This window comes from Oncorhynchus mykiss, chromosome 28 (assembly GCF_057628025.1).
Source record: "Oncorhynchus mykiss isolate SJ-2025 chromosome 28, ASM5762802v1, whole genome shotgun sequence".
In the NCBI taxonomy this organism is placed as follows: domain Eukaryota; kingdom Metazoa; phylum Chordata; class Actinopteri; order Salmoniformes; family Salmonidae; genus Oncorhynchus; species Oncorhynchus mykiss.
The window spans coordinates 33,879,405-33,904,259 of NC_143049.1; the positions used below are offsets into that span (position 1 = coordinate 33,879,405).

Consider the following 24,855-nt stretch of genomic DNA (forward strand, 5'->3'; position numbering starts at 1 on the left):
CAACAAAAACATGTCATCGCTAATTTGCTACGTGAGGCTTATTTGTTCTAATAGAAGTTTTGTAATGGTTTTAGGTTGTTACGATTGCGCTGATATAAGTGGACACACAAGTGGCATTTCGGCAATTTACTCAAAAACGACTTTATGTCAGAGTTGTGCCTGTTGTCATAGAGATAGACAGAGGACTCATCATGAATATAACCTGTTTTAGCATGGAAAATGCCATTGAGGGCTTCCACCATTTTAAAGCAGTCAATTGCGTAGGGACGCCTACGAGTTGGGAGCAATCAGCCAATTGGGACAGATATAAAGACATGTCTTCTATCTATCTCTATGGCCTGTTGTTCACATGCATATCTGCCTTCTCATTGGCTAGAATAGTCCTGATCTCACGTCCTCTCTAGAATAGTCCTGATCTCACCTACTATTTTTCCATTGTTAGAGGGGTAACTCGAATATCTTGTCAACGTCGGGCGGCAGGTATAGTGGGGCGGCAGGTATAGTGGTTAGAGCGTTGGACTAGTAACCGAAAGGTTGCGAGATTGAATCCCTGATCTGGCAAGGTAAAATCTATCGTTCTGACCCTGAACAAGGCAGTTAACCCACTGTTCCTAGGCTGTTATTGAAAATAAGAATTTGTTTTTAACTGACTTGCCTAGTTTTAAAGAATGTGACAGACAGTCTTTGCGTCAAACTACTCACGTTCAAGCATTTAGCTTTTCATTCTTTTCCTCCCTCGATGTTGAAACAGTCTAATTAGTGATCCATCACCTGCTCCTGTCACTTGCCCACCTCTCCTTAAATCCTCAGTCTCAGAGGATCCACTTTCAACTACTGTCACTCCAGCTGTCATATCTTGTGAGAGATGTCGACTGAGACCGGGCGCGTCAGCTAGCTGTGATGATGTCATGATGAGAAAATATCAAAATCATCCATCTGCTCTACACCTGTCTCCACAATCACTGACATGACATGTCGGATTGCATTATTAATGAAAGGAGTTCTGGGCAAAAACTCCTTTGAACTATGCAGTGTGGTGCCAATCAGATCCTACAACCAAGTCTGTTGTCATAGTAGTTATTGTCTTGGTAGGCTGCCTACCGTACTAGTTGGATGACATTCTACCTGGCCATTTCTCATTTAAGTAGTTGGACGACATCCTACCTGGCCATTTCTCATTTAACTAGTTGGACGACATTCTACCTGGCCATTTCTCATTTAACTAGTTGGACGACATCCTACCTGGCCATTTCTCATTTAACTAGTTGGACGACATCCATAAATACCTGGCCATTTCTCATTTAACTAGTTGGACGACATCCATAAATACCTGGCCATTTCTCATTTAAGTAGTTGGACGACATCCATAAATACCTGGCCATTTCTCATTTAACTAGTTGGACGACATTCTACCTGGCCATTTCTCATTTAACTAGTTGGACGACATCCATAAATACCTGGCCATTTCTCATTTAACTAGTTGGACGACATCCTACCTGGCCATTTCTCATTTAACTAGGTAAGTCAGTTAAGAACAAATTCTTATTTACAGCGACGACCTAGGAACAGTGGGTTAACTGCCTTGTTCAGGGGCAGAACAACAGATTTTTACCTTGTCAGCTCAGGGATTTTATCTAGCAACCTTTCGGTTACTGGCCCAACGCTCTAACCACTAAGCTACCTGCCACCCCTCATTGATTATATGCAAGTATATTACACTAATATCTATATATATAAAAAATCTATAAAAACTATTTCCCATCTATTCACCAAAGATTCTATAACACATTTATAACCCATCATCATTTTAGCAGCCACTCTTATCCAGAGTGATTTACAGGAGGAATTATGGTTAAGTACCATGCTCAAAGGGAACATCAACAGATTGCTCACCTAGTCGGCTCGGGGATTTGAACCAGGGACCTTTCGGTAAGAGTCCCAACGCTCTAAACAACTCGGCTACCTTCTGCCCGTTTTCAACCCAACAGTTGCGCTGACAATCATCAAACTCGAAATGAAATACATCAACGTGCATTGTGCACACAATGTTTCATTTGTCAAAAAACGGAGCTTTACGTGTGCATAAAAAAACATCTGCTTCCCCCCTCCATTCCGTGCCAGCCCTTCTCTCATTCAAACGCACAACTAATGCTGGAACCGGGAGGCTGCAACTGCCTGAGCAGAGGAAAATGAACTCCGATAACGAACTATTAGGCTACTTGTACACCCGATGCAGTAATTGAAGGGGTTGCAAATTAAGTCAGCAAATGTTCAACTAAAATAAGGAAGTTGAATAAACGCGTGTCCAACTTGGGAATTATTGACCGTTATTTTTACGCCCAGAGTTCTTTCCGTCTGTTTTGGAGCTGAAGTTGTTGCGCGGGGTAAATGTAAGATCCACCTGCAATCTACAGAGGAGTTTTCCCAATAATGTTTGGATTTCTATGCTCCAGAATGTACAGTGGTGTCCTTTCCTGTGAACAATAAGTTTTGTGAGGAAAATAAACGTTATCATTTTTAAAAATATATATTTAAGCCTTGCGCCACTTCTTACACGGACACTTTATGAATTAATTTCATATTATGACCAAAGAGCATGAAAATACATATTTTTTATTAGGGCTCGTGCAACCGCGGGATCTCACTGACGCATCAGACATAATTGGTCTTTATACTATTTTTAAAAATCAGGTAAGGATGCAGGCATAATATTTGACTATTCAAATGTTGCATGCGCCAGTTAATATGACGTGAACATGCACAACAAATTGCATAGGAATTATAATGTTTATTTATGTAGCCTACTTATTTATTACAATCTGTTATTGACTTTTATAACAGCTATCCATTTCTATGTTGTATTTTAATATTTAAAACGTCTCAGTGTAGTATTATTACATACAGTATAGTACTTACCCAATGAGCGAAGTTGGTTAACAATACATATTTTTAACGTCTTTTCAACCAAAGAAATACGTATTTTCAACGTATTTTGCTCATGGGTAAGGTAAGCTTGTCACATTTTGCAATGAAATCAACATTCCATGATTCGCAAATTCCCCCATATGGTTTGTTACCCCTGGACACAGGCAACGTTTGGAGAGGATGAGGAGTCGTTGGGTGAAGCATGAGCTGCCAGGGTATCGGTCTTAGACGACTGTCTGTGCTGCTCCTATGGGAGGGGCTCGCTCTGAGCCTGTGCTGCTGCTGGACCGGGACTTGGGTTGTTGCGGCTGCTGCCGGATCCAGTGATGATGGTGGTACCGCTGGGCCCATGGGCTGGTTGCTGTCGGACAAAGGGCCCTTCCACCACTCTTTGGATTTCACTGAGTCGGTGGAGAGACACCAGCAGGGCTACACTACCAGATACAAGATGTTCAGGTGACCTTTTTCTCTCTTTAGTAGCCCCCCCCCACCACCTTTACCACAATTTCAATTTAAGGGGCTTTATTGGCATGGGAAACTGCCAAAGATTGCCAAAGCAAGTGAAATAGATAATGAACAAAAATGAAATAATCAATAAAAAATTGACAGTATACATTACACTTACAAAAGTTTCAAAATAATAAAGACATTTAAAATGTAATTATGTCTATATACAGTGTTGTAATGATGTGCAAATAGATAAGTACAAAAGGGAAAATAAATAAACATAAATATAGGTTGTATTTACAATGTTGTTTGTTCTTCACTAGTTGCCCTTTTCTTGTGGCAACGTGTCACAAATCTCTCTCTCTCTCTCTCTCTCTCTCCCTCTCTCTCTCTCTCTCTCTCTCTCTCTCTCTCTCACTCTCGCTCACTCTCACACACTCTCTCTCTCTCTCACACACACACACACACACACACACACACACACACACACACACACACACACACACACACACACACACACACACACACACACACACACACACACATATAGGGAGATAGAGAGACAGCCTCACAACTAGGGTTGCAAAGCTACCGGTAATTTCATAAAATTTACCAGAATCTTCTGTAAATGTTTTAATTAACAGGTAATCTATGGTAATTTATACTAGAATAACTTTAAATAGATTATTCCTATGGTATTACTTTGTTATATAGGTGTACATATTGTCCATTATTTTCTAGTGGTTAGACCATATGGTTCAAGAGAAAATAGCCTAATTCATGTAAAAAGCATCTAATCAACGTAGGCATTATTTTCAAATAACTCTGCAACTTAACAATTGACTCTAACAATTGACTTTTTTTTCGCAACTGCCACCAGTTTGGAAACATTTACAACAAAGACATGTTGACATATTAAAAAACATTTCCCCCCAAAATATATAAAGGATATTTCATGCTGAAACCCTCATAATAAAACAACCAATTGATGGTTCATATTTGGCATAATGTTTTACCGTTTTGTCATGAATATTTTATATTGTCAAATAATCTTATTTTACTTTTTGTATATATTTTAGATGTGATAAGGCCACACAGAGGACCAGAGATAATTATACCAGAGATAATTACAGACACCTGTGATAATATGAAGTTCCCATAAAAGGTTACTAGATCTTACAAAATTCCCCAAAACCTTAAAAGCTAACAAAAGTCTGGCAGTTTACTGGTAAACTTCGAAAGATTCCAATAGTATACCCTCCCTTTGCAACCCTACTTGCAAGCAAGTGAGACTATTCTGTGGCACATTCCCCTCTCTGAACAACACTTCACTCCTACAGCGTGTCGTTATCAACTCTCGGCATATTATTATTTTGTAGCAGTGCTTTTACATACAACACTGTCGTTGTTACTGTTTTTTAAAGGACACTCTTATATATGTTATAATTCAGTTCAGTCCTGATATTGCGTTCACTGACTGATGTAGGCACGGTGTCTAAATAGCATACATGCAAATCCATGAAAGCTTGTGGCGTCAACACATACGTTGTAAGTAAACATAGACTGGATGTCCACCACAATTCACATTGATGGGTATGTTGTTTTCAGAACTAGTGTGAATGGAATGTGTTACACTTTGCTTGTGACATTGGTGGAACACACGCACCCTGGTTAATGCCCTGTACCAGAGAGGATATAGACAGACTGCTTTAGAAAATGGCAGAGTATTGCCTGAAACATTGCTAAATGGTTTAGAATAAATGGAAGGTGGGAGTTCTTTTGAAAATGAAGTGTGCTACTCAAACTTCCAATGAGCCGTTGAAAGTATAGGATGATGCTGGCCTTGTGCCACAATATAATGACATTCCTAAATATGGTCCTGCTGTTCCGCTATGACTCAATACTTGTTCTCCCCCTTGTGGTAAGCCAGATAAAGGAGGATTTCTACTGGCTTTGAGAAGTCTTCACAAAAATATGTCTCTCTGAACAGCCTCTACTGATTTGAATTCTCTCTCTAGAAGGGAGCAAAAGCAACATGGGGAATCTTTTCAACTGATATGATGCCCCCACTTTGAAACGTCCTCTGTTTGGATTGGAATATGGGTCCTAGCAACGTAACCATGTGGATTAACATCGGATCCCCTACAGTTACAAATTATTAGACTGACAAACCGCTGGTGTCCATCTTTCCTCTCGACCTGTTCTCCATGGTCCCCGGAGGACCTTCCCGTTTCTCCGTATTTGATTGCACATGAGCCCCGGGTCTTGAACAGGAAGCTGTCAGACTATTATCCACCAGTGTAGCGTTAGCGTAGCATGCCTGCATCCCATCCATAAGTGTTCACTGGTGAATAAGCCTGCAGGCTAATGCCAGGGTGTGATCTATAGAGGCCATCAAGTGACACCCGGAGAGGCACTGCAGTCTGTCTCTCTTTAGGATGATTGGCTGTAATTACACCCTCTACACTGGCCTGATTCCTCAATTATTTCTCTGCCGATCGTTTCTCGTGGCAGTGATTTGATTGCCTCCCACGAGAAGAGACAAGAAGGCAGTGTGTGAAATATTGGGGCAGTAGGACTCTTGACTGTAGAGACTGGAGAGAGACTAGTGTATTAGAACGCTTTCGCTTGCAGGTCCCCAGATGGGACGTGACTGTGTATGCAACACTTGAGCTCGATGTGACACGTGTCAGTACACTGTGTACGAAGCGGCTAATGGTCACCACAAACAGTAGGCTAATGGTGAATCACAAGGGCTTTGTGAGATCACATTATGAATATATTTTGTTAGCTATGGACACCTCAAGTGCTTATAGTTAAAGCATTTCTATGGTTTCCTGAAAGGCTCCAAGGCAGAGGTTCTAATTTCCTGAAAGGCTCCAAAGCAGAAGTTCTCATTTTGCTCTAAATGGCTCACAGTCATAGAATGATTCATGGTCATTCAAATATGGTTCAGGATTAGCTGTGATTCATGGTTACCCATACACTCTTAGAAAAAATGGTTCCAGAAGGGTTATTCAGCTGTCCCCATATCAGAACCATTTTTGGGTCCAAATAGAATCCTTTTTGGTTAGAGGGTAGAACGTTTGGTTGATCTATGTAGAACCCTCTGCGTAAAGAGTTCTACATGGTACTCAAAAGGGTTCTACCTGGAACCAAAACAACAATTTTAGGTTCTAGATTTCACTTTTTTTTCTACTTATAGGGACATTACACTGGTTAATGGGTGATCTGGCATAGAGGGTCAGTGGTTTCATGGTCACATTGACAATTTATAATACTTATTATGCCTAGTGCTGCATTGGACCCTCTCATAAAGACTATCATGCTACAGTAGCACTATTGTACTGTGGTCACCTAACAAAGGCATTGTGAAACGGAGGTTTCCTTTCTTCAGCAAGATCGAAGCTACAATGAAACAAGGCAAAAGAGCACCAACAAAGACAATTGTAAGACAAGGTCATACAGTCTCACAGACCTGTGAACATATGTGTTGGCAGAGTGACCCACGGTTTATTAGCCAGTGGCAATGTCTGTCAGAGCAAATTCCAGCCAATCTGAAGTCATTCGACACTTTCCTTTGCCCTCCCTCAAGTTGCGTGCCAACATAAGAAGGCTTTAGGAGAAAATATCTGCAGTATGCTCACAGCTCCTCCAGGGAAAATTCCGTACCGTCTGGATGTATTAGCTATATGTGAGAGTTTCTGCCTGTGTCTGTCTGTAAATGTTGTGTCTGTCTGCATTGGGGTTTGTTTGTGTTAAATGTAGGTTTTCACATTCTACAATTACATTCAAATAAATGTTCTCAACAGCCTGTTAAGTTTGTGACAATTTCACAAACTGAAAAATCTCTCCACGAACCAAGAACTCAATCAAGTAATTAATGAAGTGTGTTTTCAGGGAGTTCGGCCGGTGGAAAGTCAACAGCCTGGCGGTGGAGAGGCGGGGCGGCAGCGGCCTGGCTCCGCCCCTTGACCCTGACTTCATGCGCACAGTCAGGCAGTTGGGGCGGCGGCCCACCCTCCGCAGGATCACTGAGACCATTATCAAGAAGTACGGGACTCACCTCCTGCTGTCCGCCACTCTTGGAGGTACAGTAAACAGAGGCTCCGAGCGTTGGTTCCTACTTTACCCGCATCACAGCAGGACTCCTTAGACTCCTTAGAAGTGGGTTTTTCAAGAGGGAATTTCATATAACTTTTAAAATGTTAAATCTGTTACTGAATGTAATGTATGACTCAGACAATGGGAAAACATTCCTAGTGTCTGAATAATGCTTTACATTCAATAACTTAGCTACAGCAGATACTTCTGCATAAGGGGTATATTTTTAGTAACATAAGTAATGTGGAAATTATACAGGTTGGAATTGATGTATTATACTGTATCTTATGTGCTTAAAAAGCTACTGTATATATATATATATATATATATATATATACACACACAGTTAAAGTCGGAAGTTTACATACACCTTAGCCAAATACATTTCAACTCAGTTTTTCACAATTCCTGACATAATCAGAGTAAAAATTCCCTATCTTAGGTCAGTTAGGATCACCACTTTATTTTAAGAATGTAAAATGTCAGAATAATAGTAGAGATAATGATTTATTTCAGCTTTTATTTCTTACATCACATTCCCAGTGGGTAAGAAGTTTACATACACTTTGTTGGTAGGATTGCCATTAAATTGCTTAACTTGGGTCAAATGTTTTGGGTAGCCTTCCACAAGCTTCCCATAATAAGTTGGGTGAATTTTGGCCCATTCCTCCTGACAGAGCTGGTGTAACTGAGTCAGGTTTGTAGGCCTCCTTGCTTGCACACACTTTGCACACACTTTTTCAGTTTCAGTTCTGCCCACACATTTTCGATGGGATTGAGGTCAGGGCTTTGTTATGGCAACTCCAATACCTTAACTTTGTTGTCCTTAAGCCATTTTGCCACAACTTTGGAAGTATCCTTGGGGTCATTGTCCATTTGGAAGATCCATTTGTGACCAAGCTTTAACTTCCTGGCTGATGTCTTGAGATGTTGCTTCAGTATATCCACATAATTTTCTTCCCTCATGATGCCATCTATTTTGTGAAGTGCACCAGTCCCTCCTGCAGCAAAGCACCCCCACAACATGATGCTTCCACCCCCATGCTTCACGTTTGGGATGGTGTTCTTTGGCTTGCAAGCCTCCCCCTTTTTCCTCCAAACATGACAATGGTCATTATGGCCAAACAGTTTTATTTTAGTTTCATCAGACTGGAGGACATTTCTCCAAAAATTACGATCTTTGTCCCCATACGCAGTTGCAATCTGTAGTCTGGCTTTTTTATGGCGGTTTTGGAGCCGTGGCTTCTTCCTTGCTGAGCAGCCTTTCAGGTTATGTCGATATAGGACTCGTTTTACTGTGGATATAGATACTTTTGTACCCGTTTCCTCCGGCATCTTCACAAGGTCCTTTGCTGTTGTTCAGTGATTGATTTGCACTTTTCGCACCAAAGTATGTTAATCTCTAGGAGACAGAACGCTTCTCTTTCCTGAGGGTTACGACGGCTGCGTGGTCCCATGGTGTTTATACTTGTGTATAATTCTTTGTACAGATGAATGTGGTACCTTCAGGCATTTGGAAATTGCTCCCAAGGATGAAACAGACTTGGGGAGGTCTACAAGGTCTTGGCTGGTTTCTTTTGATTTTCCCATGATGTCAAGCAAAGAGGCACCGAGTTTTGACGTATGCCTTGAAATACATCCGCAGGTACACCTCCAATTGACTCAAATTATGTCAATTAGCTTATCAGAAGCTTCCAAAGCCATGATATCATTTTCTGGAATTTTCCAAGCTGTTTAAAGGCACAGTCAACTTTGTGTATGTAAACTTCTGACCCATGGGAATTGTCATACAGTGAATTATAAGTGAAATAATCTGTCTGTAAAGAATTGTTGGGAAAATTACTTGTGTCATGCACAAAGAAGCAGTCCTAACCGACTTGCCCAAACTATAATTTGTTACCAAGAAATGTGTGGAGTGGTTGAAAAACGAGTTTTAAGTGTATCTAAACTTCCGACTTCAACTGTATTAAAACAGGGAACTCAGTTCAGTATGGTTGCTGTATTGGGGTGAGATTAAACATACATCACATGTTCTGCTCATTATCTTTCTTCATCACAGTCAATGAATAATTGGAACCTCTCTAAAGAAGAGACGGGAGATGATCACCATTGATCATGAGATCACTGAGCATCTCTGGCTCAGTTAATGGTCTCCCCTTTCCTAATTTCCTGTAATCAGGGGAGGAGTCCTTGACGATATTTGTGGATAAGCGGAAGCTGAGCCGAGGCCCAGAACCAGGGGCTGGAGCTGAGGGCAGCAGCCACAACAATACGGGGGCTGGGGTGGTGACCCTGGAGGCCCTTCACCAGCTGGCTGCCTCCTACTTCACCGACAGGGAGAACACCTTGCGCCGTCTCCACCACCTCCAGATCGCCTCCACCGCCATCAGGGTAAGAGACCCCTGACTGCCCTTTGCCTCTGGGCATACAGAGGGGAAGTTAGATGCCAATATAGGTTACTATAGGAGGTCAAACTGTGTTAAACCAATGCAGCTGCTGCAAGGACTTTGCTATGTTTTCTTTAGATTTTTTTTCTGTGGGGAGGCAAGTGGATAGGTTACTGTTGCATTTAATGTTGCCATTTTATTTATGTCAAATATTCACAGTGTAGCATGTTGATGTGTTGTTTTGATTTTAGATTTTTCCTTATTGTCAGACTCTCGCTGTGCCGATTCAGTAAGTAAGCGTTGTTGCATAGTGTATCAGATATGAGTCCTTTTTATCTCAAAATGAAAATCTGCTGAGAATTAACATGTTTCAAGTCATAAGAATGACATGTGACTTACATCAGACTGTACCCATATGTGTTCCAATTATATATCAAGGGCGATGTAGACAGATGAACAGGGTTATATATATATATATATATATATATATATAGAATATCTACATAAAAAGTATTTACTGTAGGCCGTCTATTCCAAAACTGCAATGCATTGCTGTCGGAGGTACCCCAAATAAATATGTGATTCACATTTTCAAACAGTACATTTAGATTTTCCAACGGGGCTATACATTTGGTAATGCGGGTGTAAGCAGTTGCTCCCGACGCCACTTGGGTACACTGCAGCATCCACCAAGAGGCTCTTGTTGCCAAGGGAATGCCTGACATTTTGGACACTACAGTGAAAATGGTAAACTTAGTTAAAGCAAGGCCCCTGAACTCTCCTGTATTTTCTGCAATATGCAATCATATGGGCAGCGACCATGTAACGCTTTTACAACATACAGAAGTGCGCTGGTTATCAAGGGGCAAAGTATTGACACATTTTTCTGAATTGAGAAATGAGCTTAAAATTTTCTTTACTGACCATAATTTTCACTTGTCTGACCACTTGCATGATGACGAGTTTCTCACACGACTGGCCTATCTGGGTGATGTTTTTTTTAGCCTGAATTATCTGAATCCAGGATTACAGGGACTCTTTGCAACTATATTCAATGTGCGAGACAAAATTGAGGCTATGATTAAGAAGTTGGAGCTCTTCTCTGTCTGCATTAACAAGGACAACCCACAGGTCTTTCCATCATTGTATAATTTTTTGTGTGCAAATGAACTCAAGCTTACGGACAATGCCAAATGTGATATAGCGAAGCACCTGAGTGAGCTGGATGCGCAATTACGCAGATACTTTCCCAAAACGGACGACACAAACAACTGAATTTGTTATCCCTTTCATGCCCTGCCTCCAGTTACAAGAGTGCCTCATCAAAATTGCAGCAAGCGGTTCTGTGAAAATGTAATTTATTCAGAAGCCACTGACAGATTTCTGGATAGGGCTGCGCTCAGAGTATCCTGCCTTGGCAAATCGCACTGTTAAGACACTGATGCCCTTTGCAGCTACAGTGAGGGGGAAAAGTATTTGATCCGCTGCTGATTTTGTACGTTTGCCCACTGACAAAGAAATGATCAGTCTATCATTTTAATGGTAGGTTTATTTGAACAGTGAGAGACAGAATAACAACTAAACAATCCAGAAAAACGCATGTCAAAAATGCTATAAATTGATTTTCATTTTAATGAGGGAAATAAGCATTTGACCCCCTCTCAATCAATAAGATTTCTGGCTCCCAGGTGTCTTTTATACAGGTAACGAGCTGAGATTAGGAGGACACTCTTAAAGGGAGTGCTCCTAATTTCAGCTGGTTACCTGATTAAAAGACACCTGTCCACAGAAGCAATCAATCAATCAGATTCCAAATGCTCCACCATGGCCAAGACCAAAGAGCTCTCCAAGGATGTCAGGGACAAGATTTTAGACCTACACAAGGCTGGAATGGGCTACAAGACCATCGCCAAGCAGCTTGGTGAGAAGGTGACAACAGTTGGTGCGATTATTCGCAAATGGAAGAAACACAAAAGAACTGTCAATCTCCCTCTGCCTGGGGCTCCATGCAAGATCTCACCTCGTGGAGTTGCAATGATCATGAGAACGGTGAGGAATCAGCCCAGAACTACATGGGAGGATCTTGTCAATGATCTCAAGGTAGCTGGGACCATAGTCACCAAGAAAACAATTGGTAACACACTACGCCGTGAAGGACTGAAATCCTGCAGCGCCCGCAAGGTCTCCCTGCTCAAGAAAGCACATATACATGCCCGTCTGAAGTTTGCCAATGAACATCTGAATGATTCAGAGGACAACTGGGTGAAAGTGCTGTGGTCAGATGAGACCAAAATGGCGCTCTTTGGCATCAACTCAACTCGCCGTGTTTGGAGGCGGAGGAATGCTGCCTATGACCCCAAGAACACCATCCCCACTGTCAAACATGGAGCTGGAAACATTATGCTTTGGGGGTGTTTTTCTGCTAAGGGGACAGGACAACTTCACCGCATTAAAGGGACGATGGACGGGGTCATGTACCGTCAAATCTTGGGTGAGAACCTCCTTCCCTCAGCCAGGGCATTGAAAATGGGTCATGGATGGGTATTCCAGCATGACAATGACCCAAAACACATGGCCAAGGTAACAAAGGAGTGGCTCAAGAAAAAGCACAATAAGGTCCTGGAGTGGCCTAGCCAGTCTCCAGACCATAATCTCATAGAAAATCTGTGGAGGGAGCTGAAGGCTCGAGTTGCCAAACGTCAGCCTCAAAACCTTAATGACTTGGAGAAGATCTGCAAAGAGGAGTGGGACAAAATCCCTCCTGAGATGTGTGCAAACCTGGTGGCCAACTACAAGAAACGTCTGACCTCTGTGATTGCCAACAAGGGTTTTGCCACCAAGTACTAAGTCATGTTTTGCAGAGAGGTCAATACTTATTTCCCTCATTAAAATGCAAATCAATTTATAACATTTTTGACATGCGTTTTTCTGGATTTTTGTTGTTGTTATTCTGTCTCTCTCACTGTTCAAATAAACCTACCATTTAATTTATAGACTGATCATTTCTTTGTCAGTTGGCAAACGTACAAAATCAGCAGGGGATCAAATCGTTTTTTCCCTCACTGTACGTACCCATGTGAGAGTGGGTTCTCGGCCCTCACTAGCATGAAAACTAAGTACAGACTGTGTGTGGAAAATTATTTAAGACTGAGACACTCTCCAATGCAACCCAACATTGCAGAGTTATATGCATCCCTTCAAGCACAGCCTTCTCATTAAACTGTGGTGAGTTATTTGATGAACAAATAAGGTTTTATATGTAAGATAAAGATAAAGAGCAATAATTATTGATTATTAGTATATTATTATTTGTGCCCTGGTCCTATAAGAGCTCTTTGTCAGCCGGGTTGTGACAAAGTCACACTCATTCTTATGTTTAATAAATGTATCGTATAGTGTGTGTGTGATGGCTAAAAACAACATTTGAGAGTGCGCCGACCCTGGTGCTAGAGGAGGTGCAGCTGGAGGTTGAATGTTTGAAAAGGAAAGGGTACGGGACTATAAAAAGCTCGGGAACCACTGCTGTAGATTGGTGTTCTCTCACCAATAGCAGGTGTTAGTATGTGATAATCAAGAGAGACGCTAGTAGTGTTGTAGTGTTGCTCCACATACTACAGTACCCCAATACTCCATTCAATCTTCTGACATGGATATTAAAATAGGTTAATTTCTCAATGTGGCAGGTGTAACAGTATAGCTTCCGTCCCTCCCCTCGCCCCAACCTGGGCTCAAACCAGGGACCCTCTGCACACATCAACAACTGACACCCACGAAGCATCGTTACCCATCGCTCCACAAAAGCCGCGGCCCTTGCAGAGCAAGGGGAACCACTACTTCAAGGTCTCAAAGCGAGTGACGTCACCGATTGGAACGCTATTAGCGCGCACTACCGCTAACTAGCTAGCTCTTTCACATCGGTTACACAGGCATACCTGATATTGATGAGGAGAAGTGGCCACCTGACTGAAAGTGCCTTCCTACAGTATAGTTAATTATTCATCAAGATGATATATCGGCCCATATCTTTCTATTAATTTACGTCCAAGCTAACCACCTTTGTCAGCCATTTTGTGGAGTGAGCCGAGTGTCAATTGGTCAAGAAAAGGTTTTGAATAGGTGTTGAGGGGTGTTCAGCACTGCCAGCTGCACATAGGCCTTCATTAAAACACATATGCTGGAGATTATGGAGGAAATATGAAATAAGAACTGTTACTGAGGCATAAATCTAGAGGTTTGATTATGATTAATCTCAAGCCGTGTCGTGATTCCCTTCATCTACATTAGGGACGGGCAACACCAGTCCTCGCAGGACCCGAGTGGTGTCACCCCCCCCCCCCCCCCCCTGACAAACACGGCTGATTAAACTAATTACATTCTAAACTGAAGATCATGATTAGTTGATTATTGGAGTCAGAGGTGTTAGTTGGGTCTAGGGGCCAAAGTGTGACACCAATCAGGCCCCCGAGGACTGGAGTTGTCCAGGCCTGCTCTACATCATGGTTTATCATGCTACAGAATGGTTGACGTAAGACACTGTAATCAGTATATGGGGGATTGGAAATTATGCAGACAATTACATTGATGGGAAGCTACAATCTATCTGTAGTATTAAGCAGATCTACTCCCTAAAAAAAAAAATATATATATATATATATATAAAATTACGAAAAAGAAACTGTAATCAGTTGTGAGTGACCCGCATTGAGGAACACTGATTTGCATGATCACCCTGCAATATTGGTGATTGGGCAGGAATGAAAGTTAATTAATTATGAATTCTCCACCACCATTGTACAATAACTCGCCAACTAAATGTATGCTATTTCAAAATATGCTTTATTTTATTTAACTAGGCAAGTCAATTAAGAGTAAATTCTTATTTACAATGACGGCATAACCCGGCATAAAACGGATGACGCTGGGCCAATTTTCATTGTGGTTTCAATTATTCAATACCCCGAATAAGATTAATGGAGTCGATATGATTTAACATTGGAGATGATTATCTTTTTCACTCTCTGTCCTTCCTTTATGATAGCCTACCAGAACACACAGACTATTCATTAATTTCCACTGAATATTTTCCTAGTTCATTCTCTGATGTTTGAGGCATAAAACAAAACATCAGAAAATGAATGAACTTTCAACATTAATTAGTTTCCTTACCTCCCCAGGTGACTGAAACCAGGACAGGCCCCCTTGGATGCAGTAACTATGATAACCTTGACTCTGTCAGCTCAGTACTGGTCCACAGTCCAGAAAACAAGATCCAATTACAAGGTATGCCTGAAACTAGAACTGAAGACAAAACTTCAACAGGTATATCACTCTGAATGAACATCAAAGAGCCAGGTGTGCCTTTCATGATTAACATTAATATATGTATTCCCAGCAGTGTAGAGGGAATAGTTTACGGTAACTCACTACAGCTCAACATGGAATGCATTCTTCGGGAGGTTCAATGCAGCAAAGACACAGTAGTTCCTATCTGGAATCTAATTGGTTCTCAACGCTAACCTGAGAGGATCTTTATCAAATCCCTGGATGACTTAGTTGTATTTGGTTTCTGATGTAGGATCTTCAAAAGCAATTTAGCAGCAGTGTCTGTTTGTTTTGCCTTCTTATACACCCCAAAATACTCACCCACGCCTCTCTGGCCTCCCCAGGACTCCAGGTCATTCTGCCAGCGTACCTGCGGAGCCGCTTCGTCCAGGCAGCCCTCAGCTACATCGGCTGCAACTCGGAGGGCCAGTTTGTGTGCAGGGCCAGTGACTGCTGGTGCCAGTGTAGCCCGGACTTCCCACAGTGCAACTGTCCACAGACGGACCTCCAGGCCCTGGAGAACAACCTGCTCCGCCTCAGAGAGGCCTGGACACTGGCCAACGAGGAGTTTGAGGAATCAGGTGTTTACTGGAGATAGTTGAACATGCAACAGTTCAATGACCTGTCATGAGCAACAATTGAGCAGCCTGGGTGGCAGGATATTTCTGCTTTAGCCAGCTTGTTTTTTAACTTGCAATAATTTAGTGTAGAATTTAGAGAGTAAGGTATTCAGGCATTCAATAAGCTTCCATATGTGAGAATGATAAAAAGCATTGTTCTGAGATACGGTGGAGAAGTGTTGTGTGTTTGGCTATGCCGGATTAAGTGATATGACATGCTATTCTATAAAATCCTTTCTCTGTAATTAATATTACCTGATTGAGCTAATCATGTAAATGAAATTAACTAGAAAGTCGGGGCACCAAAAAATTATATTTATAGAGCAGTTATCTTCCCAATAAACTCTTAAACACCTAGTAATATTTTACATCAGTAGCAGTCAATGTTAATCGTCACCTTATTTCAGTCTCATCTGAAAGTTGTAAATTCTTGGTTATCTTCACAAACCATGACTAACAAGTTGAATCAGCAATACAAAATTGGGTTTAAGTATTTATTTACTAAACACCTAACTAATCACACAGAATTACATATACACAGAATAAATCATACCTTGATTACAAATTATATCATGAAGGAAAACGTCCCTAGCGGAGGGAACAGATATGACAGCTGGTTACACAAAGTAAAGAGTCTGGGTTTGAGTGAAGGAGCGGGAAGACTGAGGAACAAAGGGAGAAGCGATGTCTCTATCGTAAATACAGTATCTTATGCATTCTAAATTACCGCCCATTTGGAAAAGGAAAATGCAATAAATATTTACTCTGAGCTGCGCTTCGGTAGGTTGGTGGTAGATGGAAGGCCGTGTTGCCCAACCGAGTCCTTTGAAGAATGTCTCTGGTGGTAAATTGGACACGTTGTAGTAACGTCGTTGTGTGGTAGACGGAATACTCTGTCTGTTCTTTCCTAGCCCACGTTTGCAGCTGCTGTTGCTAACTCAATGGCTAGGAGGTATCACTTCTGTAGTGAATAAGAGTTCAATGTTCATACAATTCGCAACCAAAGCTCATGCTGAGGTTGGCTTCGTTCTGTAGTTATTATCTGAACCATTCTGACATCGGACCGTCGTCCTCACATCCTCGGAACAGATAACATGTTAGTCCTGTTAACATATGGACCGTCGTCCTCACATCCTCAGAACAGATAACATGTTAGTCCTGTTAACGTATGGACCGTCGTCCTCACATCCTCAGAACAGATAACATGTTAGTCCTGTTAACATATGGACCGTCGTCCTCACATCCTCAGAACAGATAACATGTTAGTCCTGTTAACATATGGACCGTCGTCCTCACATCCTCAGAACAGATAACATGTTAGTCCTGTTAACATATGGACCGTCGTCCTCACATCCTCAGAACAGATAACATGTTAGTCCTGTTAACATATGGACCGTCGTCCTCACATCCTCAGAACAGATAACATGTTAGTCCTGTTAACATATGGACCGTCGTCCTCACATCCTCAGAACAGATAACATGTTAGTCCTGTTAACATATGGACCGTCGTCCTCACATCCTCAGAACAGATAACATGTTAGTCCTGTTAACATATGGACCGTCGTCCTCACATCCTCAGAACAGATAACATGTTAGTCCTGTTAACATATGGACCGTCGTCCTCACATCCTCAGAACAGATAACATGTTAGTCCTGTTAACATATGGACCGTCGTCCTCACATCCTCAGAACAGATAACATGTTAGTCCTGTTAACGTATGGACCGTCGTCCTCACATCCTCAGAACAGATAACATGTTAGTCCTGTTAACATATGGACCGTCGTCCTCACATCCTCAGAACAGATAACATGTTAGTCCTGTTAACATATGGACCGTCGTCCTCACATCCTCAGAACAGATAACATGTTAGTCCTGTTAACATATGGACCGTCGTCCTCACATCCTCGGAACAGGAGGTTACATTTTCGTCAAGGCTTTATATAGTGGAGCGAGAAGGGTGTGTTTGAAAAGTTTTATAACCCATGTCTCTTCACAGGGGCGGGCCACTGATTGAGCAGAGCCCTAACCTTAAGAAAACCCAAATATCTCATTTGGAAGCTAAAATTACGTTTAATCTTTTCACCAATAATTTTATATTCAAACATTTAAATTGAACAACAATTCCATGTGAATCCGATAACTCTGATGTGTAGACTTTCCAATGTACTTCATGTCATCCTATCATTGATGAGAATGTCTCAGATGACAATCGAACTGACATCATATTCATCAAGTACCACCGCATATGTTCAATTGGTCGGATTACCAGAATATAGTTCATTTCCCCCCACCTTCTGATGTTCCCAGAATCTCTATGTTAACCAAAGGATTTTCAAATGTCACATCAGTAGGGTAGAGAGAGGAAAAAGGGGGGGAGAGGTATTTATGACTGTCATAAACCTACCCCCAGGGCAACGTCATGACAGAAGGGAGTATACTAGATGAAAAACCTTACTGAAGTCGCATAATAAAAGTGTCTTGTGGGATTTCTCACTTCTTGAAAACACTTTTGAAATAGGGGAAACATAGTGAGTCGCAGAATGGAACCCATTCAACCCGAGTGGCGCAGGGGTCTAGGGCACTGCATCTCAGTTCTAGAGACGTCACTACAGACCCTGGTTTGATCCTGGGCTGTATCACAACTGGCTGTGATCAGGAGTCCTATAGTGCGGTGCACAATTGGCCCAGTGTCCTCCGGGTTAGGGGTGGGTTTGGCCAGAGTAGGCCATCATTGTAAGTAAGAATTTGTTCTTAACTGACTTGCCTAGTTAAATATAATAAAAATAAACTCTGAATCAGAGAGATGCAAGGGGCTGCCTTAATCAGCGCCCGGGTTTAACTTCTGTGCTCAAGGGCAGGATTTATCCACTTGGGGATTTAAACCAGCGACCTTTCAGTTACTGGCCCAACACTCTTGATGTAATAGGTTACCATGGCAATATACATGGCCTTGCTTCGAAAGCTGGAAGTGTATGTTTGCACCCACTTCAACCACCATCTCGTACCATCTGATAAATGACCAATTAGTGACTAAACCATTCAATGGTGCACACTACAGACAGGTTGTTAATCAAATATGATGCCTCTTGAAATAACAGTTATGCACTCTAGTAAGCTGAGAAGAAACAATCTGAACCAGTATCTCTGAACACGTTGTTTATTTATATTTGGGTTTGTTTACATTTCTGGGACAGACAAAAACAATGAGAACAGACACACTGTCACACGTTGTAATTATTCCCCAATGGCTCACGTGGCTCCCCGCCAGAACGAAACTTGACTTATTCATGTTTATTTATTTTTTTTACTCTTGGTTTACTATTTTAGAGGAGTTCCAAAGCTTCGTCGGAAGGCTGCCAACCCAGTACGCGGTGAACAAATCTGTCGTGGAACACTTTTGGAGGACGGATGGGGGTCTTCTCCAGCGCTACAGGCAGCTGGAGACCATGAGAGGCCTGCTTCTCGACAAAGCGCGCCACACCGCTAACAAGCTCTTCAGCCTCATTAAGAGATGCCGCCATCAACCCAGAATTGTGCTGCACAGGGAGAGGTATAGACTATTGTTTCATTAACCCGAGGTTTCCCCCAAACTTCCTTTGTCTTGGAATTATGCAAATTATTTATGCACTGTGCTAGAAAGAAACACACAAAAAAAATAGTAGTTTTAGGAGACAAGAAGGGCTGACAGACTAAATTGAGTCTCACCTCGGAAAACCAGAGTTGAGGATAGCTGGACAACTGGCAGTTGCTAATTGCAATGCAATTAGTACTGTTTTAACTTTTGTTATCCAAAGTGTATCTAAGACCACTGGGCTCAATAAAAGATGAAGTACCTACTCACTAGGCCACAATAAGTCTTCAGATTGTGTCACACATCCACACTCAGAAAAGAGTACCAATAACAAACATTTTGGCATTCAAACGGTGAGGTCCTCTTTATCTTATGCCTCTGCTGAAGTTACCACTTTCACTCTGTTTTCATTAACAGTTAAAACTACAGTCTGAACAACATTCCAATTATTAGTTGGTTAGCCTGGTCCCAGATCCGTTTGTGCTGTCTTACAAGGCTGGCAAGATAGCCCGGTCCCAGATCATGTTTGTTCTATCTCTTGTACTGTATCTGTACAAATACTATATATCTGTATCTATACAAATACAGTGCTGCCAAGCGCACTGTGACTACTGTGGCGCTTGGCGGAGTTCTTAACGGGTCCAACAGAACCCGACACGAGTAGTCCTCTAGCTCCCGGTTCAGCCCTATGTAATGCAACCTGGTCTAGCTGTTATTAGTTACTCCAGTCTTCCAGAGAGGCTTTCCTTTCAGCATAACTTCCCGGTGCTGGTCTCCTCTCTCCTGACCTCTCTGTTTTGATGGCCATTCTTTGGAAAAAATTAACTACATTACAAAATCCTTCAGTACTACTGCCAAACACTCTGCTTCCACAATCCTCAATCCAATTACACTGCTTTATCACACCCTTCTGGTCATAAAGGGGGATTTGATGGAGGTTCCCAATTATTTAACTGGTCCATTTTTTCCGCATGTGATCCTATGAAATGCTTTATGCATAGTTTATTTGCTCTGTAATTGTACTGGGTGGTTAGTATTCAATATTCATACATTGAACAAAAAAAGTGTGTGTGTGTGTGTGTGTGTGTGTGTGTGTGTGTGTGTGTGTGTGTGTGTGTGTGTGTGGTTGGCTCTCTGTCAGCACCCACCTGCCTACTCCAGGGGAAGATTTCCATTTTGGTCTGATTTAGCTTGCATTCCAGCAGCTGAGCCTACAAGTGCAGAGATGGGGCTTCTGCTCTGCCTATCCTACTTAATTGACAGATATTGTTGCTGTGAATGTGCAGTATTGAATCCTATTGTGTCTGATGAGATGTTTTTAACATATTTCAAAGACAGAAAACAAAAAGAAAACGTTAATTGACTAACAAAGGTACGTTCACCTACAGTATGTTCTGTCCTCCGTCCTCAGACCCCTCCGCTACTGGCTGAGCTACATCCTGTCCCTCCTGTACTGCAGTGAGAACGACCACATCGGCGTGTACTCTGAGCAGACCAGGAGCTGTTCCTGCCCCTACCACCACTCTTCCTGCCAGGGCCCCGTCCCCTGCTCTGTGGGAGAAGGCCCCCGCTGTGCGTCTTGTTCCCCCGAGAACCGCACCCGCTGCTCCAGCTGCAACCCGGGCTTCTTTCTAGGCCAGGGGCTCTGCCGACCCGCCGTACCTGACCCCACGGATCCTTACCTGGGTTTGGAGAGCGACCGCGACCTTCAGGACTTGGAGCTGCGCTACCTACTCCAGCGCCGCGACTCGCGCATTGCCCTGCACGCCATCTTCGTCAGCAGCGATGTGCGCCTCAATGCCTGGTTCGACCCATCGTGGCGGAAGAGGATGCTGCTGACGCTGAAGAGCAACCGCTACAAGTCCAACCGCGTGCACATGCTGCTGGGGGTGTCGCTCCAGGTGTGCCTGACCAAGAACAGCACGTTGGAGCCTGCGCTGTCCGTGTTCGTCAACCCGTTCGGGGGCAGCCACTCGGAGAGCTGGACCATGCCCATCGGCCAGCACGGCTACCCCGACTGGGAGCGGACCAAGCTGGATATCCCCCTGGACTGCTACAACTGGACCTTGACACTGGGCAACCGGTGGAAGAGCTTTTTCGAGACCGTCCATTTCTACCTGAGGAGCCGCATTAGGGATTCCGGGCCAGGCTCGTGGGTTGGGGGACACAGAAACGCTAGTAGAGCGTACTTTGAACCACCAGAGGGCGCCGTGGAACCTGTGGAGGCGTATTCATCCCAGAACATGGGCTACATGAAGATCAACAGCATGCAGCTGTTTGGATACAGCATGCACTTTGACCCAGACGCAATCCAGGACCTAATCCTGCAGTTGGACTACCCGTACACCCAGGGATCCCAGGACTCAGCCCTGCTGCAGCTGGTAGAGGTCCGCTATAGGGTCAACCGCCTCTCCCCTCCAGGGGCTCAGCCTATGGACCTGTTCTCGTGTCTGCTCCGTCAAAGACTGAAACTGTCCAGTTCAGAAGTGACCAGAATACTGGCTTCTCTACAGGCTTTCAGTGCTAGACAACCAAACTTTGTGGAGTACGAGGCAACCAAGCTATGTAGTTAATAATGGGCAGGTGGGCGGGGCCAATGTGATGTTTTTTGTATTAACCCAATCAGATACAATGTCAGCCCCATAGCCTATATCTGTTTGTGTTGGTGTTTGCCGTTCATGGCTTTAATTGTATATAAGTGTCATTAAATTTGATGTTTTTATCAATACCGGTCAAAAGTTTGGACACACCTACTCATTCAAGAGTTTTTCTTTACTTTTTATTATTTTCTACATTATAGAATAATAGTGAAGACACCAAAACTTTGAAATAACACATATGGACTCATGTAGTAAACAAAAAAGTATTTGCCTTGATGACAGCTTTGCACACTCTTGGCATTCTCTCAACCAGCTTCACCTGGAATGCTTTTCCAACAGTCTTGAAGGAGTTCCCACATATGCTGAGCACTTGTTGGCAGCTTTTCCTTCACTCTGCGGACCAACTCATCCCAAACCATCTCAATTTGGTTGAGGTTGGGGGATTGTGGAGGCCAGGTCATCTGATGCAGCACTCCATCACTCTCCTTCTTGGTAAAAAAATCCCTTACACAGCCTGGAGGTGTGTTTTGGGTCATTGTCCTGTTGAAAAACAAATGATAGTCCCACTAAGTCAAACCAGATGGGATGGCGTACCGCGTATCCAACGGCGGTTGGAACCAAAAATCTCCAATTTGGACTGCAGACCAAAGGGCAGATTTCCACCGGTCTAATGTCCATTGTGTCTTGGCCCAAGTATGTCTCTTCTTCTTATTGGTGTCCTTTAGTAGTGGTTTCTTTGCAGCAATGTGACCATGAAGGCCTGATTCACACAGTCTGCTCAGAACAGTTGATGTTGAGATGTGTCTGTTACTTATTTGGATTTGTTTAAGACTTTTTTGGTTACTACATGATACCATATGCATTTTTTCTACAATGTAGAATAAAGTAAAAAGCTTGAATGAGTAGGTGTTCTAAAATGTTTGACCGGTAGTGTACATTGGAAAGATCTGGAAAAATGCATCCCTTTTTCCCTTTTTACAGAAAATGCTGCAATTTATTATTGGATAGAGAGGATTTGATCTGCTTTATACAGGTATCAATTCAGAATCTATTCCAAATGTATATGACCACTGTGTTATTGCAGTGGATTATTGGATTGATACTAACACACACCTTCTAAAAACCTATGTAAGTCATTTGCTAATGGAAGGAGAACGAGGTGCTGCAAATGTGCTGTGTTAGTACTGCCCATCTGGAGCTGCAGAACACAGTGTCTCATAATGTCTCCGTTCTGTAACAGCCTTGGCACATATTACCAAGGGTATAGTGAGGACAGTAGCCTCCGCCCCCTGTCTCTGGCTGCCATTCACACTCACTGTGATGGATGAGAGAGGGAGGTAGAGAGACATGCACAGCATCAAACACAGGCTAGGTATCAATGGCCTTTATCGGAGATAATTAGCTCACAGAGCAAATAGGGAGTTGATTGAAGGCTCAATGACCAAGGGTGAAATTAGACCCGAACTCCCAAAAGAACTGTTGTCTCTAGACTACAGTGTCAGCTGTTTGAGTATGACTTGCATCTTAGATAGCACTTGCAGAAGTGGCTTGTCGTCGCTTAATCTAGATTCGTAAGACGTTCCCCCCTGGGGTTAAGGAGTGATGGGTGGTTATCCATCCCGTCTCTTCCCTCTAATGTAACGCCAACTTTAAGGGGAAGAGAAAGTGGGTAGAAACATAAGCAATTAACTTGAAAACACTACCAAATGACGCACTCGTTGTTCTTAAATTCGGTTATGGGCTAAATTATTTTCCTATTTATTTATTAAATGCAGTCATTTAGTTTGTAAGTAAATTGGATTTCCAAATTCGATAGACTGAATCCTTTTCAGTGAGGTAAGGTTTAGATTTCAAATATTTTAATTTTTTTAAAGGTCCTAGAAGCATTTGCATATCTAAATGGAATGTAAAGTAATTAAAATCATGGCTGAGTAAACAAACAGCGATGTCACGCATGTGCAGCATACATCGACATCTGAAGTAAACTCCTCTGTGACAAGGCCCAAGTGTGCTCAAACAAACCCTTTAAAATGTCCTTGATTGTGGGGTTGCAAAAGTCCCTGATTACTAATCTTTACACTGTTTTGTGTTTCAATACGTTACTTACCAAGGATTGTTGACCACTGAGATTTTTTTGTAATCGTGGTCTTTATTGTGTGATTGCACAACATGTAGGCCTATATCTGCTAATGTATAGGTTTTAAACACACACACACACAATCAAACACACACACACACACACATACACACACTGAGCGATTAGCTGAGGCTTTGGGCAGGGCAGTGGGCCTCGGAGGAAACATGAGTAAGACTAATAATATAATGTGCCTGTTTTACAAGTGGTCTGGCGAGGGGAGGGCGGGCTGCGGTGAAGGACAAGAGTTTATGGAGACGAGTCTCTCAGGAGAGGCATTTAAAATAATGGCTGACAATCCACAGGAAGAACACAATGAGCTGGCAGTCCATCAAGACAGTCTAAAGGGAAATCTGTGAGTGTTTGGTATTCATCATACAGCAGCCGTTCCTCTTTATGAAACAGCCCTGCTGTTGAAGCCGAGCCAAGTTCTACTGCTGTTGAAGCTGAGCCAAGCTCTACTGCTGTTGAAGCCGAGCCAAGTTCTACTGCTGTTGAAGCCGAGCCAAGTTCTACTGCTGTTGAAGCTGAGCCAAGTTCTACTGCTGTTGAAGCCGAGCCAAGTTCTACTGCTGTTGAAGCCGAGCCAAGTTCTACTGCTGTTGAAGCCGAGCCAAGCTCTACTGCTGTTGAAGCCGAGCCAAGTTCTACTGCTGTTGAAGCCGAGCCAAGTTCTACTGCTGTTGAAGCTGAGCCAAGTTCTACTGCTGTTGAAGCCGAGCCAAGTTCTACTGCTGTTGAAGC

General features: G+C 42.7%; 1 protein-coding gene across 1 annotated transcript; it reads left to right on the forward strand.

Moving 5' to 3' along the window:
- Positions 1-2,119: 2,119 nt before the first annotated feature.
- On the forward strand, positions 2,120-23,998 carry LOC110509024 (BMP/retinoic acid-inducible neural-specific protein 3). Its single transcript, XM_021589965.3, has 8 exons — positions 2,120-2,691; positions 3,090-3,381; positions 7,273-7,463; positions 9,656-9,867; positions 15,038-15,143; positions 15,530-15,766; positions 19,134-19,356; positions 20,789-23,998. The coding sequence occupies exons 2-8, from the start codon at positions 3,128-3,130 to the stop codon at positions 21,948-21,950; spliced, it is 2,385 nt and encodes a 794-aa protein (XP_021445640.3). The 5' UTR covers positions 2,120-2,691; positions 3,090-3,127; the 3' UTR covers positions 21,951-23,998.
- Positions 23,999-24,855: the final 857 nt, after the last annotated feature.